Genomic DNA, 15,340 nt, shown 5'->3' with positions numbered 1-15,340 from the left:
GGAGTGAGTTAATGATGTTATTACTACATGGTATGGATGGAACAGGACCTGAACACTCATCATGTTAAATTGAAAGGTTTTTAAAAGTACAATATTTAATATAAAAAAATCAAGGTCATGTATGTTAAAGGTCAGGGTTAGTAAAAAGATAATACAGAGAGACTTAGTGATGTTATTACAACATGACATGGATTGAGTTTGACCTGAACGCTCATCATGTAAAATAAATGAAAGGTTTCTCAAGATAATATCAAATATTCAGGGTCATTGATGTCAAAGGTCAAGGTTAGAAAAATGGTTATTTCAAAGTGACTTAGTGATGTTACTACATGGCATAGATGGAGCAGGACATGAACACTCACCAGGTTAAATAGAAAGGTTTCTACAGGTAATATCATAAGGTCATGTTCATTTATTTCAAAGGTCAAGGTTTGAAAATTGTTTATTACAGAGAGACTTAGTGATGTTATTACTACATGACATAGATGGAGCATGACCCAAACACTCATCATGTAAAATTGAAAGGTTTATGCAGTTTATATCAAATGATTAAGATAATTTATGTCAAAGGTCAAGGTTTTGTAAAATAGATAAAAGAAAAGAATTTTTATCAAATATTTCTTGACAGAATTAATATTAGTGTTTTTACATTTTTTTTAACACAGAATACTGTAAATTCTTTAATTAATGCATATCTTGTGAATCTTCAAAAGTTTTTTATTTAATGTTACTGAGATAGATCTTTTGTTGTATTATGGATGATAACAACAAAATGAAACTAGTCAATTCAGCAATTTGTTTCAAGTATTCAAGTTGTATTTTTACTTTATAAATTTGTTTTGCTTACCTGCAATCTTTCAAAATCTCCATGTAGGATTTTAAGAGCAAGAAGACTTTATGCTCCTTTTATACTGTCATAAATGTTTTAATCTAGAACTACATGAGTATGTATTAGCTAAAATACCCTTTTATACAATTAAGATTTTCAAAATTTCAGGTAAACACCACTTATGTGTGGGGCTGGCAGGTCTAGTTTTGTTAATAATTTTTTTGGGAAAATTTGGGACAATTGAATATTTGTAGTTATATATCTATAAAACTTTATTTACACGAATACAAAAATATTTTAAAAGTTGTTTAGGTGTAAAGACAATTCGAAAATTATCAAAAGAAATATGTTTTGACCAAGTTAAAGTTCCATTTTAACGAAAAATGTACAGTTTAAAGTTATGCAGCAAAGCCTAATGTACTTCCTTTGTGATGCAAGATGGAGACAATAAGTTCAGTGTCATCTGGTTGTCCTGTTTTAAATTTGAAACAATTATTTATAGGCAACAGACAGTAGTGAACACAAAGTAGACGGAGACAATGTCAACCTTCAGGTCGTCAATGCTACATAAAGCAACAGTAGTATACCGCTGTTCGAAATTAATAAATCGATTGAGAGAAAAAAAACAAATCCGGGTTACAAACTAAAACTGAGGGAAACACATCAAATATAAGAGGAGAACTACGACACAACAGAAACACAACATTAAAATGTTACACACACAGAAACGAACTATAATATAACAATGGCCATTTTCCTAAGTTGGTACAGGACATTTTAACAAAAAAATGGTGGGTTAAACCTGGTTTTGTGGCTAGCCAAACCTCCCACTTTTATGGCAATGTTAAATATTACATTAAAATGACAACATTACATGACAGGACTACAATACAAATAAATGGGAGAACATATAGGACAGAGAAACACACGAATAATAGCTAACAAAAGGTACCAGGGTTAAAATTTAATACGCCAGACGCGCGTTTCGTCCACACAAGACTAACCAGTGACGCTCAGATAAAAAAAGTTCGAAAGCCAAAACAAGTACAAAGTTGAAGAGCATTGAGGACCAACAGTTCCAAAAAGTTGTGCCTAATACGGCTAAGGTTTTCTGCCTGGGATAAGAACATCCTTATTATGTAGAATAATTCATACTTTTGCAAACAGTAAATTTATAAAAATGACTATATAATAGATATTCATGATAACACCGAAGTGGTGATTAACTACAGAATAAAAACGGATACATAAAACAACCTAAACATCCACATCAAAATTCACAGCCGATTTAACCAAAGAGATCAACGCACAAAGTGACGTCACATTTGAATTTCTAAAAATTTCCCAAAAATAGGATAGAATTAGGATAGAATTCAAGATTAGGTTTGTAATACTGATATAACATTTATTTATAACAATGAAAATTACAATACTAATTAATATAACATTGTGGTAGTAATTAGATAATTAATTGTATTACTACAACTCCCGCTCAATACTTCCATCTTCTTAGACGTCAGGTGGTTCGGAACTTCAGAAAACCGTTGGTGGTGGTAGCTCCTAAAACCATCTTACGTTTACCTGCAGCAACTTCCACCTTAGAAGAAATGTTACCTGGAAAAACATTCTTACCTGTGATTGGTGATAAGAAAGTTACAGGTGATAAGGTTTAAAAGGTCATTTTCTGTAGCGGTAAACATTTCTATACATTGGACAAGGAGAGGGATTCCAGGAAGTTAAAAGATGTAGCACTTGTTAGAATAGAGGTATTTGTAATGTAGACTGTGAATGTCTGTTAACTTATGAAATCTCCCCTCATAACTTATTATTATTTGAATTTAATGGTTTGAAAAAAATATCATTCGTGTTTTAAGAAATTAGCAAATTCCATTGAAACATGTTTTTTTTTGTACCCAATTAACAAGAAAAATATGTTTATATACAATGTAATGATTTTGATCCTGATTTTCCAATTATGGAACCTTTACACATGATAGAGGAAGTGTGCCATGGTGTCCTACACTGTATGGACACATATTGTTATGTCTTTGATATATTTAAAAGGCCGAGTGGTCTAAGTAGTTACTACTGTAATCACTAGCCAGTCAACACTGAGGTTGTGAGTTCGAACCCCGCTCGTGCGGGTGCACTCGACTCCAATCTTAATTGACTAGGATTGTCAGTTTTCCTATCGAAGGTCGGTGGTTTTCTCCGGGCACTCCGGCTTCCTCCACCAATAAAAACTGGCTGCCACGAAATAGTCCAAAAGCGGTGCTTAAAAGTGGCGTTAAAACACCAAAAATCAAAATCAAATATATGTAAAAGAGAAATATTTTTCAACACTAAGATAACTGATATGTTTATATGCATTTCATTGTAGAGTCTATGTCCATTCCCAGCAGGAGAAATTCAACAAGATGTAACCAAATATCCTAATGCTACATGTATATTTTAATTATTGCAATTCATACAGCTTCAGCTGTCATTTTCATTTGCATAATGTTAAAAGAAGTTATTACATTGGTTGCAATGAATTACATAGATTTTCCAGTGAAATAAAAATTGATAATTTCAAATGTGAAATAAACTCTGTTATTTCACTCAACTGATGTCATACAACAATAGGTGTTGTCAAGACATAGGATCAAAACAAATTGTAAATGCGTAGAAAGAGATATAGTTCCTTACATTTTCTACTTTAATTTCATAAAAAAAAGCCATTTGCCAATGTAATAAAAAGAATAACTTATCAAAGAATTCAAATATGAAAAAAATATTCAACTCGTGACCGAACAACAATGATAATTAACTCATGCGCTACACGCATTCGTGAATTGATTTGTTGTTCGGTCACTCTTTGAATATTTTTCTCTCTTTGAATTCTTTGATAAGTTATTCTTTTTATTACATTGGCAAATTGCTTTTTTTTATGAAATTCTAGTTATCTATACTTATTAGGAAAAAAAAGTATAAAAGGTTATAATCAAACAGATTCAACAAACTAATTTTGTTACTTAACACAGCTCTGCACCTTGTGAACTTAGATAGATAGAAGTTATATACCATGTAAAAAGACAATTAAAATTAGGCATCAACAAAATAATTATGTATTGTTGCCATATTTAGCTTCATAATTTTATTTTTAAGTAAAAAAGTTTTAAGTAAAATAGCCAAGAAGGGAAGATACATACTTATTCCATCAAGGAGATTTTTTTTTCAAGTAAAACTGCTTGCATATTTAGTATAGGGGTAGGAATTTGGTATCCCACATGATGAATGATTGTAAAATATTTGTTAGAATAACATTAACAATAAGCATTTTACTCCATTTGACGCTAATGGTAGATTCAAAATGAGATTTGACGAATGACAATAAAATATTTATGCTAACGGTTGAAGATAAATGGCATTCCTACTCTCTGGTATGTCAATGATTAAGAAGTTATATATTAATTTTTGATTTTTGATTTTTTGGTGTTTTAAAGCCACTTTTAAGCACCGCATTTAGGATATTTCGTAGCGGCCAGTTTTTATTGGTGGAGGAAGCCGAAGTGCTCGGGAAAAAACCACCGACCTTCGATAGGAAAACTGACAATCCTAGTCAATTAAGATTGTAGTCGAATGCACCCGCATGAGCGGGGTTCGAACTCACAACCTCAGTGTTGACTGGCTAGTGATCACAGTAGTAACTACTTAGACCACTCTGCCACCGAGGCCCCAGTTATAGGTCTGTGTGAAAATCTTACGTCAAATATAATTTTTAGGCTGTGAATTTAATATATTTATGGGTTTTTATTGCCCCACAACAAAGTTGTCGGTGCCCGTAATTCCGTCATTCTGTCATTCCGTCATTCCACACAAACCATTATACAGACTTTTTTCTAAACACCTTCAGACATTGGGCTAATTTTTGGTATGTGAGTTAACCATGATGAGTTACAGATCAAGTTTAAGTTTCGTTCTGATCCGCAAATTTTTGCCGAAATTACGGGCTTTGGACTTTGATAAATTGTTGAAAGTCACAGTTATATGGACTTTTTTTCTAAACGCCTCCAGATATTGGGCTGATTTTTGGTATGTGAGTTAACCATGATAAGTTACAGATCAAGTTTAAGTTAAGTTCCGCTCCGGTAATTTTTGCCAAAATTACAGGCTTTGGACTTTGATAAATTGTTGAAAATCACAGTTATACATACTTTTTTTCTAAACGCCTTTAGATATTGGGCTGATTTTTTGTATGTCAGTTAACCATGATGAGTTACAGATCAAGTTTAAGTTTAGTTCCGCTCCGCTGATTTTTGCAGAAATTAAGGTTTTAAGACTTTGAAAATTGTTGAAAATCACAGTTATACGGACTTATTTTATATACGCCTTCAGATTTTGAGCCGATTTTATGATATGTGAGACTATCATCATGTTTGTGTCCACATGTGTTGTTGAAATTGCAGATTTTTAAAACTTTTTGAGACGGGGCCATTCGTGTCGTTCTGACACATCTAGTTTTAACAGTGTTAAGCATCAAATAAAAAAGTAAAATAATTTCATCAAAACTGCCATAGAGGTATACTATTAATAAGGATCATTTGAAATCAAAGAAAACACCACGTTAACCTCAAATTGAGTATTATTACAGTCAACTGTTAGATTGATTGATCCATGGTTACTTTACACTGCATCAGCACAAAAGGTTATATCTTGGCAAGCTAACAGTTAGAGGAATATTTCACAGTTTGTCAAGCAAGAAATTTTGTTTACCAGGATATTCATTGTTGTATTTCAGATTTCCTTTGGAGTCAGGAAGAACACAGGAATATGGGAGCATGGACATTTGTCTCTCCAAGGTTCAACAATTTAGTTGGATGCACGGTAAGGTTTTAAAATTTATTTTTTTATACTGTATGTTGTTTATAAAAAAGACTTCTTTCAACCGAATAGATTTTTTTTATAATATACCAGAAATAAAAAAAAAAACGACAAATATATTGTTTTTGAAAAAAAATTTGCTTGTTGGAAGTTTTTTATACAAAATAAAAATTTCAGTTTTTGTTTACATATTACTTATCATAAGCTGATGGCATGAATGATCCTAAGAAAAACGGACAAAAAAACAATAAACAAAATGGGCCAAAAACATTATTTGAGAATAATGGTCGTAATGGGGTGCTAAAATATAGAGAAGAGTGAATTCTGAAAAAAAAATGACTTGAGAAAAATGTGGGAAAAAAAGAATATAGACTTAAAGAATCACTTTCCGGTCTGACCTTCTTTTTATGTCACTTATAAACAGGACTTTCCTTACCTTACTTAAATGGAATCTATTATTATATTGTAGTTACGGTATGTTGGAAGAGATCATTTAGGTTCACCTGCAACAGGTATTGGTGAATTACATAGACAAGAAAGTATACAAATCATCGAGGATACATTTAGTTAAGGAACAATTCTCATATGTATAAATTATGGTCAGATGTTCAGTATTAACCCTTTCCCTTTCACACCGGTACAGCTTACCGGTGAAGCAAATTTTAAGATATTTTTGGGGCATTTAGTCTTGTTCCATTGTCATTTGCTGACGTACAGATATGGTTAAGGGCTCAAATTAATCCTCAGAATACCAGCAATATGGTTGAATGTGCATCAAACTTCTATCATTATCAGTTTATAGTCAATTCGCCTCTTACTGACATGTGTTTTTTCTGTAAAAAACATTTTTGTTTCTTCGGATTTTAAAGAATATTTTCAAATAGAAGTGCATAGAAAACTGTCCTTTTTGGGGGAATTATGACTTTTTTCAATAACTGTGCAGTGAGTTTTTGAAGAATGGTATTAAAGTAATAGTTCTAACTTGTACACTAGTTAAAAATGTAATTTTTAGTGTACCAGCGCAATCACAAACTTGAAATGCGCTAAAAATCCGTAGTCATTTCTTAAAGATTTTATCGTAAAAGAGACAAAAACCACTGAAATGTCCTGAATTTTTTTTAGCAAAGTTGAAATAGATGTAACAAAAAATGGTTTCGTAGGTGTTTGGGTATGATAAAGTTGAAAACACTTTTGTTTAAATGAAGGAAAATGTATATGTCAATGGAAACAAGACAGACTAAGAACTGGATTCCTGCTATATTTGCGCAAAAATCATGCATTTGGCCATTTGGCATCAAAAATATATCATCTGAACACATAATTTCTAAAAGAAAACAAGCTGGGTGAGGATCTTCATATGTTTTTTTTTCACGTCTTGAGTAGTAGACTTAAGTACTTAAATTTCAATATATTCCTAACGATGCCAGTGGTGCAGGGGTATGCTGAACAAACCAAAGGCGGAAAGATCGCGTGTTCGATTCTCACTGCCGGAGGTGGAAAAATTATTTCCTAAATTAAATGTAACTTAACTTAACTTAACTTTATTTCCTATATTAAATGTAACTTAACTTAACTTAACTTTATTTCCTATATTAAATGTAACTTAACTTAACTTTACTTTCAATTTCAAAAAGAAAAACCAACGAAATACTTATGTTTGTTTTTTAAAGAATTTGTGTGCCAAATTGCCCCCCCCCCCTTTTTTCCCCCATTTACTTCATCGGGTTTGGTCCAGGGTGCGCCACATCAAGTTATCATTAGTAATTCAATGAATTTTCCCTTAGAAAAACAAAATGTAGGTTACTGGTTGACTGAAAACGATTTAGACAAAAAACTAGTGTCGGAGTTTGTAATTGGACGAAAAGAGCGTCTGAAATCAGTTATTTTGAATGTTACGGACATCGAGATTTCAAGGCATATAGCACGTATTTCCCCTTTTAATACCAATATGATAACTTGTATGTCTTTAACAGACTTGGGACATTGTGTTTCCACCAAAACCTTACCCTATTAGCGCAACAATATGTCTCTACACGACTTTTGTCCCAAGGATTTCGTATTTTTCCACATTTTCTCCAAAAGTCACGTGACTTTTCGAAACATCCCACGTGACCAAAAAAGGACGAATTATCTTTAAACGTAATTTTCTGAAATATTTGACCAATTATCTTTCATATGAGCCCAACATGGCATGTGCATGACCATTGGTTCGAATGCAGTATTCAATTGAACTTTGATAGTGTCTTTTCGATAAGTAAAGGTCTAAAATGCCTGAAAGGGAAAGGGTTAATGTATGTTTGGAATAACATGTGTATGCCTGCAAATATTTTAATTGACCATTGTACTAAAATGACCGGTGTATACATAACATCACAGCTCATAAATAGGCAGAGCTATAATTTTACCAGATCATGCAGGTATTGATATTAATTTTAATTCCGTGACAAAAATTTTATAATTTAGAAATAGCATATTCTAGTCTATACATGAATTATTTGCAAATGGATTTTAAGGATCAACCAATCGGTAATCAGGCAGTCCTTCTAAGTCTTTATATTTCATTTTATATCAAAATGAACCCATAAACGCCTTGAATGTTTATAATTTTGATTTTTAGCATTTTTAAGTTTAAAGTCAGTATAGATGATTAAACTTTTATCTAATCTTAGAACATTTTTTTATGATTTTATAAAGTATACACAATATTTTTTTTCTGGTTTGCTGTTGTTGTATTGATCAAGTTTCAGTTTGCCAATAGTTTTTACTGAATTTTTCAATAAGTTAAATGACCTCAAAAATTTTTGTCAGATAATTTTATATTAGTCCACCAGATTGGCAGTTTTGAGTTGTATTGTAGGATTTTTTTATCCTTTGTTCTTCCAAACACCTTCCACACGTTTTTTGATACTCTGACAATAACTATTGCGAGTATGCTTAGCATGACAACACATGCAGGTGTGTTGATATTTATTATTATTGCAGCCAGTTACTTCTTGTTTGCCAATAGGTTGAAAGTTTACAACATTCAACATTTCTTAGCTTTAATTAAATGGAATGATCAGTTGCACTCCGTTTTACCTCTATGAATTGCATGAAAAGATGTATTTCTAGATTGAAGTTGAATTTGTTTCATGATAAGCTCAAAAATGTTTGACAAGTTTTATGGTTTGAGACTTATCAGAATTTTAAGCCTCATCTGTGATCATAGAAGAAAATGAAGTCTGTAACCTTGCATCATAAGAGACCAAATGACACAGAAATTAACAGCCTTTAATAATGAACAAAACCCATACCACATAGTCAGCTATAAAAGGCCCCAAAATAGTCTATAATAAAAACCGTCCTGATGTAGCTGTACAACTTGAGTTCGATCGTAGTTGGAAGACCTGTCAGTAGTATTAAAGATAAAAGTTTTTATTTTGTAGTTTGAAAAATTTGTTATTGGTTTGCTCAGTTATATTGTTTTTGTATCATATTAATCAGCAGTGATATTTTGTCTAATACTGAACTTTAATAAAAAATAAACAGGGTTTTGCATCATTGATGTGTTATGCCCAAAAGTCAGTTAGGCAACTCTTTTTTTAAAAAGCATTTAAAAAATTCTCCTACTGAAAAAGAGCGGTGTTGGAGTAATACATCTCGAGAACTTGAACATAGATCATTATTAAAGTAGCACAATACAAAGATGTTTTCACCCCCAACCAGACAACTTTAAACTGATGTAACTTCTTTCATCCTTCTTTAAAAGATTAATCTTTCAAATGGTGATAATTTCATTTTGACATAATTATTATATAATTAATTATTATGTAATTAGTTGCTATATTGTGATGTCCACACTTAAATGAATTTAGCTTTTTGTTATTCATAGCATCCCCAAATATTTTATTGATTCTTGTACAACACAGTTTGACCTCTAAAACAGTGTCTCAGATTTTTCCTACTGTATTTCATTCTCTCATAAATTTTCAATGAAGTTTGCAACCTCAATTCATAAGAGATCACTTAATTTAATTGGGTATAAAATTTGTTCTATTGATGTTTTTGGAAATCTGAGACACGGTGTTAAAGATAACTGGTCAAGGAACAACATGTGTGAAAATCAGGCATATAGGGGCACCCATCTAGGAGCTAAATTCATTTATAACTACATTTTCATGACAAAAATGAATGTGTCACAATTGAATAGATAAGGATTTTCCTACTTGTACCCCATCAACGTCAATATAATTCACACATTTACCATGGGGATACTTCAGGATTGGCCTTTAATCATAAATCAATTAGGTTTTGACTGTTAAGAAAGCATTCCATTTCAGCAATTCTAAATATATAAAGAAAATGTACACCCTATGCATCAAAAATCAGATCTGGCAGGAGATGTTATATCATAATTGACCTTACTGTAAGTCAGTTGCTACTGATATGGTCAAAACTCCGCCCACTATGATAAACCTTTACTATTAATGATCTAAGAAGTTTAAATACACATTGCATTTACTTTTTCATTATGGATTTTATTCACTTAGAACATAAAATATTGTATTTTGTTTTTTGCATTGTTACAAAAAGTAAGTTATGCATGTGTACACACAATGCTCAGTTGGTCAATCTAGTGGCTCCTTCTGGGGGATTTCTAGAATTTTAATTATATACAATGGCAATATGGTGTTTTTCTGTAAGTATTTTTTTTTCTTTTGTGTAGTTTGATAATGAAATATTTAATTTGTATTTTCTTTTAAAAAGATTATTTTAACATTCTTCTCAAGAAATTCTAGTAGTAGTATAAACATCAGCAACATTAATTGTTGTACTATTACATTTGTTTAATATCTGTACATTTATATTTTGATCCCCCCTATATCTCCAAATAGTTTGGGTTTTTTTTCTCTTGGCAGCTCCAATATAGAAATATATTTTTATTTGGAATTCAATTTTCCATAAATCCCTAATCCACCTTTTTTTCATAACTGTTATTTCTATTGCTAGTCAGTGGTCATAAAGCTATCAAATTATTCTATTGATTAACCACAAAGTACTGCCCACATGTTCTTATCTCGTAGCAGTCAGACACGTGCATTTGTTTATAAAACTAATTATCATCAAAACTCATTAACAGTGCAAGATATGTAAATAAATTTTTCTTCTGTGGTTTTGGAATATTAAGAAGTAACAAAAACGGCTAAAAATGAAATTTTTATAAAATTTAGTTGCTTTTGTATTGTGCTACCTTAAAGAAACTGTTTTACAGAATGAGATACCTGTATATTTTAATTGGCGATAACCAAACGTGTGTCTATGCTCTTTATAAGTTTCATGTCATGTAATGACCATATTTCAAACTAGTTCCAATCCCTGTCTGGATTTTGCTATACTTTAAATCCTCTCTTGTTTTATGGGCTCTGCAACATTTGTGTTTAGTTTGTAATTTATCAAATAGTTTAGCCTGTAGCATTACTAAAGACTAAAGAGACATTAGCTGTCGAAATGTGCATTTGGTGCAGTAAACTCGATACTGTAAATGTTATTTCAATAAAAATGATAAGACAACTTCTGAATGTCTGCAAAGCTAAACAAAATTTAAATCAATATTCTGTTAAAAGGCATTTTGCCCCCAACATTTCAAGTGATCTTACCAGCACAACTTTTCATTGTGTATATTTTTTGGGGGTCTCAGAAACATGTAGCTAATTTTTATGCAAACCGGTAGATATGAGATATATATATCCATTGAAATTCAAATTCAATGGTATTCTTTACAACTTTGTCAGATGGAAATTATAATCCTTCCATAATTTTGTTGGAATGTGAGGTTCGTCTGTCAGAATGAAGACTCTAGTATTATTCATATCTACCGCTTGTGGGTCTAACTGTTGAATCTTGTATCCTCGAACTTCTTCATAAGAGGGAGACGAACAATACCAAAGGAATGCTAGTCTTCAAACTCGTAAGGCGAAAACAAATTGACATTCTAATGCAATATCGTTTGTAACGTTTATTTTGATTGGAAAACGTCACCAATGTTCATGGCATCAATTCAGAATCGTATGCGCAAGCGCAGACGACGTATGACATATTTTAAATGTATGTTTTACCGTTGTTTTCTGTCAGTTTCATTAGAATGAAGATAACAATATATTGTATTTTAAGCTCCGACGGCATCAATTGGTGATTTGATGGTTGCATATACCCGTTTACTGGCTCTGCTAACGTGCCGCCAGTAAACTTAATTTTTAACCATCAAATCACCAATTGATGCCGTCGGAGTTTAAAATACTATACAGTTATGTCATAAATGCAATTGCAAAATCAAAACAAAAACGTAAAGACAAACAGTCCAGTTAACACAACAACAGCACAAAAACACTAAGAAACACGAAACCCACCAAAAACCAGTGGTGATCTCAGTTTCTTTTGAAGGGTAAGCAGATCACATGTTGCACCTGTCGTGTAGCTTATTTAAGTACTAATACGGTTATAAGTCTAATTCTCTTGGTCATTTCGAGGATTAGGGGATGGAATTGTGGTAACAACAATTGGAACATATCCGTCATCGTTTGTGAAACAGATATTCCATAACGGTGAAGCGACTCGTCATGGCGTCCGTAAAATTTGGGCAGAGATGAATACAACTTCACTACTTGGTTAAAAAGCTTCTTTGTAAGGAGCAACCCGCTATCTAGGAAATTATGATAGGAAACACATTATCTAGAATAGCATAAAAATTTGGTCCACAAGTGCACAATTGGAAAGCTGAAATCATCACTTTGTCGTAAAGTTTTTCTCAACCTATTTTCATTGTCAATTGCTCAATGTAAGTAAATATACGAGGCAAACTAAACTGTATATAAGTATTAAGCATTATACTGTTTATCAAATTTTAACCCAACACTAGCCAAACGCATTCCAGTTTTCTAATTTCATGACGATTGAGATAACGATACTTTAAATGAATAAATCGACATAAATTATTCCACTTTCACACTATGTAATATCTGGACAACAAATTAGTCTTTCTATTTGGACAACTTTCCCATCCCATATAATAGTTATCAATGATATCAGGCTTATAATTTGATGCGCGTTTCGTCTACATAAGACGCATCAGTGAAGCTAAGATAAAAATAGTTATAAAATTCAAATTATTATGGTTTATTTCTTTTGAATACTTTTCAAGACTATCCCATAATGTTAAGGAAGTGTGACAGATATGGATATAAGCAATACACACTATTAATTTTACAGCAAAACATTCATATATCTTTCTTAAATGAACTTGTGTTTGAGGTTGATTGTATGAGTGATGATAGAAAGGCATTCCATATGAAGACCCTACATATATGATTGATTTTTTTGGAATTCTTATTTTGGTTCTGATTCTTGCAATCTTTTGTAAGTTGTTTTTCTTAAACAATATTCATTATTTTCAGGCATTTCTTAATAATTTTGACTAAGATATAAAAGGGTTTTATACTTCAAAACAGATTGATAGTACAGGATTGTATTATCTTTTGTTATTTCCCAACTTTGTAAGGTGGTACATAACACTACAGGGAGATAACTCTGTAAAAATCAGCAGAACGTTTTAATTACGTTCTATTGTTAAGGAAATATAAAGCTGCTCAATGATCAATATTAGTGTTTGTCAAACTCTTATATATCCAATGACATTTTCCCGATAAAGTGTGGTTCAAGTTTCCTGAAATTTTCATATTTTTGTCAAAAAGTGAATATTCTGTCAAAATTTTATAAGAAGTACACGAGCCAAATTAATTTTGGTCAATCTGTTTGGTACCATCTTTAACAGTGGTGCTGAGGCTGAATATAGTTCACCATCTGAAATAAGTCTTGAAGCCTAAAAATTAATCCAAACAATAATCAATCAGTAGGAAAATACAACAATTCTATAGATAATGTTTTAGAATCAATATCTAAACATTTCTTCATTTAGTAAATTTTGTTTATCCACTACATCTCTATTTTCTTCATATGAGAAAGTAAAAAAGCGTCTAGGTGAAATAGAAGAATATAACTTATTAAAATGCCCTGTGAATAGATAGTAGAGTCCATTCTAACACCTAAAAAGTCTTTTACTCAATGATTTACACAGAACAGTGTTTAACATTTGTAGAGCCAGACCAGTTCTTGCTTTAAACACAGTCTTTTGTCTTGAACTTAGCTACCACCATACTCTTTATCAGAATTCATGAACATCTTATTTTCTTAACACTATTCGTCATCACACTTGAAGTCATTTTGTATAGAAAATTACATATCAACAATACACTTTCCTGATGTATGCATAGTTGTGTCTTCTGCATTCAAGTCCCTAAAATTCACATTTCCGATTTTGTAAACAAAAGCTGTTTGGTACATTTTATAATCCCAATCATCATTCTTACCACCTATATCCTTTATTTTACTTAACACAATCATCATTGATGTTTCTCTCTGTATGTCTATTGCGACAGGAAAATTGATTCCATCAGCCTCTGATAGTATTGTCTTACAGGTTTTACCATCTGGTGATACAACCACGAAGTTATTGTTTCCACGAGAAATTATATAAAAAAAGCCATGCTTGTCTAATGCAATTCCTTCTGGACTGTCAATGTCATGATGCTGAAATGTCCAGAGAGGTTCTCCAGTTTCTTTGTAACAGCATACTTTGTTTTCAGAGAAAACGGTAGCATAGATATTTCCTCCAAATAATGATATACCTGTTGCTCCAACTTCTTCTAAGATTGTTTGATACACATCATTCAGATTAACAATAGTACTTTTCTCCACATTGCTGATTACCAATATGTGACCATCACTTGCTACTCCACAACAGGATTGAGACAGTTTAATTGTTTGAATAATTGTATTCTTTTCTATATCCACCAGAACTGTCTGGTTTTCTGATCCTAATGTGACAGCCACTGTATTATTTCTGACAAAGCAAGCATCGTGAATATATTCAGTGAATGTAATTACTTTTCTTTCAAAGATGCCATCATTACCAAATAGCAGGAGGACATGACTTGTACAACTTTTATGGTTAATTGTTAGATACTTTCCATCAGGTAATATCCTACAAACATTTAAACCCATATATTTCATATCTTCTGGAATTTTCAGAGTTCTCAACATTGATGGTTTAATTTTTTCAATTCTAGAAACAGTTGGTACTAAGTTCTGTGCTTGATTTTTTCTTCCGGGCTTAATTCGAAGTGTAGATTGGCTGGTATTTATGTTGATATCACCAAACGATTTGACATCTTGTAAAATTGATTGCAGGACACATGAAATGCTTACCTCTAAGTTCTTTTCCTCCAAATTGTCTCCCATTTTTAATTCATCTATGTATTTTGCAACTTTGGATGTAGTTGTCTCAATTTCTCTAAGACCAATAAACATTTGTAGCTCATTTGCAGATTGTGTCATTTTAGAAAACTCACTTTGCAATTGGATGGTTTCATTGGCTTGCTGTGTCACTTGTTGTAGTAAGAAGGTCATCTTAGATTGCAGCTTTGATTGCATTGATTCTAGGTCATCAAGAATTTCTTGTTCTAATTTGTTTAAGAAATCATCTATAGACTTCCTCATTGATCGAATTTGTTTAGCAGCTTTTGTTTTCTGACTTTTGTTTGTATCAATCCTACC

At 31.9% G+C, this 15,340-nt stretch overlaps 1 protein-coding gene across 2 annotated transcripts in view; it reads left to right on the top strand.

Annotated features, from left to right (window-relative positions):
- Positions 1-6,263, top strand: part of LOC127699108 (2-oxoadipate dehydrogenase complex component E1-like) — a 170,699-nt gene extending 164,436 nt beyond the window's left edge. Inside the window, exons 21-22 of one of the 2 annotated variants that reach the window (XM_052202848.1) lie at positions 5,610-5,695; positions 6,162-6,263. In XM_052202848.1, the coding sequence (XP_052058808.1) occupies positions 5,610-5,695; positions 6,162-6,263 (188 nt within the window). The remainder of the gene's footprint in view (positions 1-5,609; positions 5,696-6,161) is intronic. The other variant, XM_052202847.1, reaches the window with a different exon arrangement.
- Positions 6,264-15,340: the final 9,077 nt, after the last annotated feature.

Source organism: Mytilus californianus, unplaced genomic scaffold, assembly GCF_021869535.1.
Source record: "Mytilus californianus isolate M0D057914Y unplaced genomic scaffold, xbMytCali1.0.p SCAF_4, whole genome shotgun sequence".
In the NCBI taxonomy this organism is placed as follows: Eukaryota; Metazoa; Mollusca; class Bivalvia; order Mytilida; family Mytilidae; genus Mytilus; species Mytilus californianus.
The sequence above is the reverse complement of the archived record's forward strand: the minus strand, read 5'-3'. Positions and strand labels throughout refer to the sequence as shown.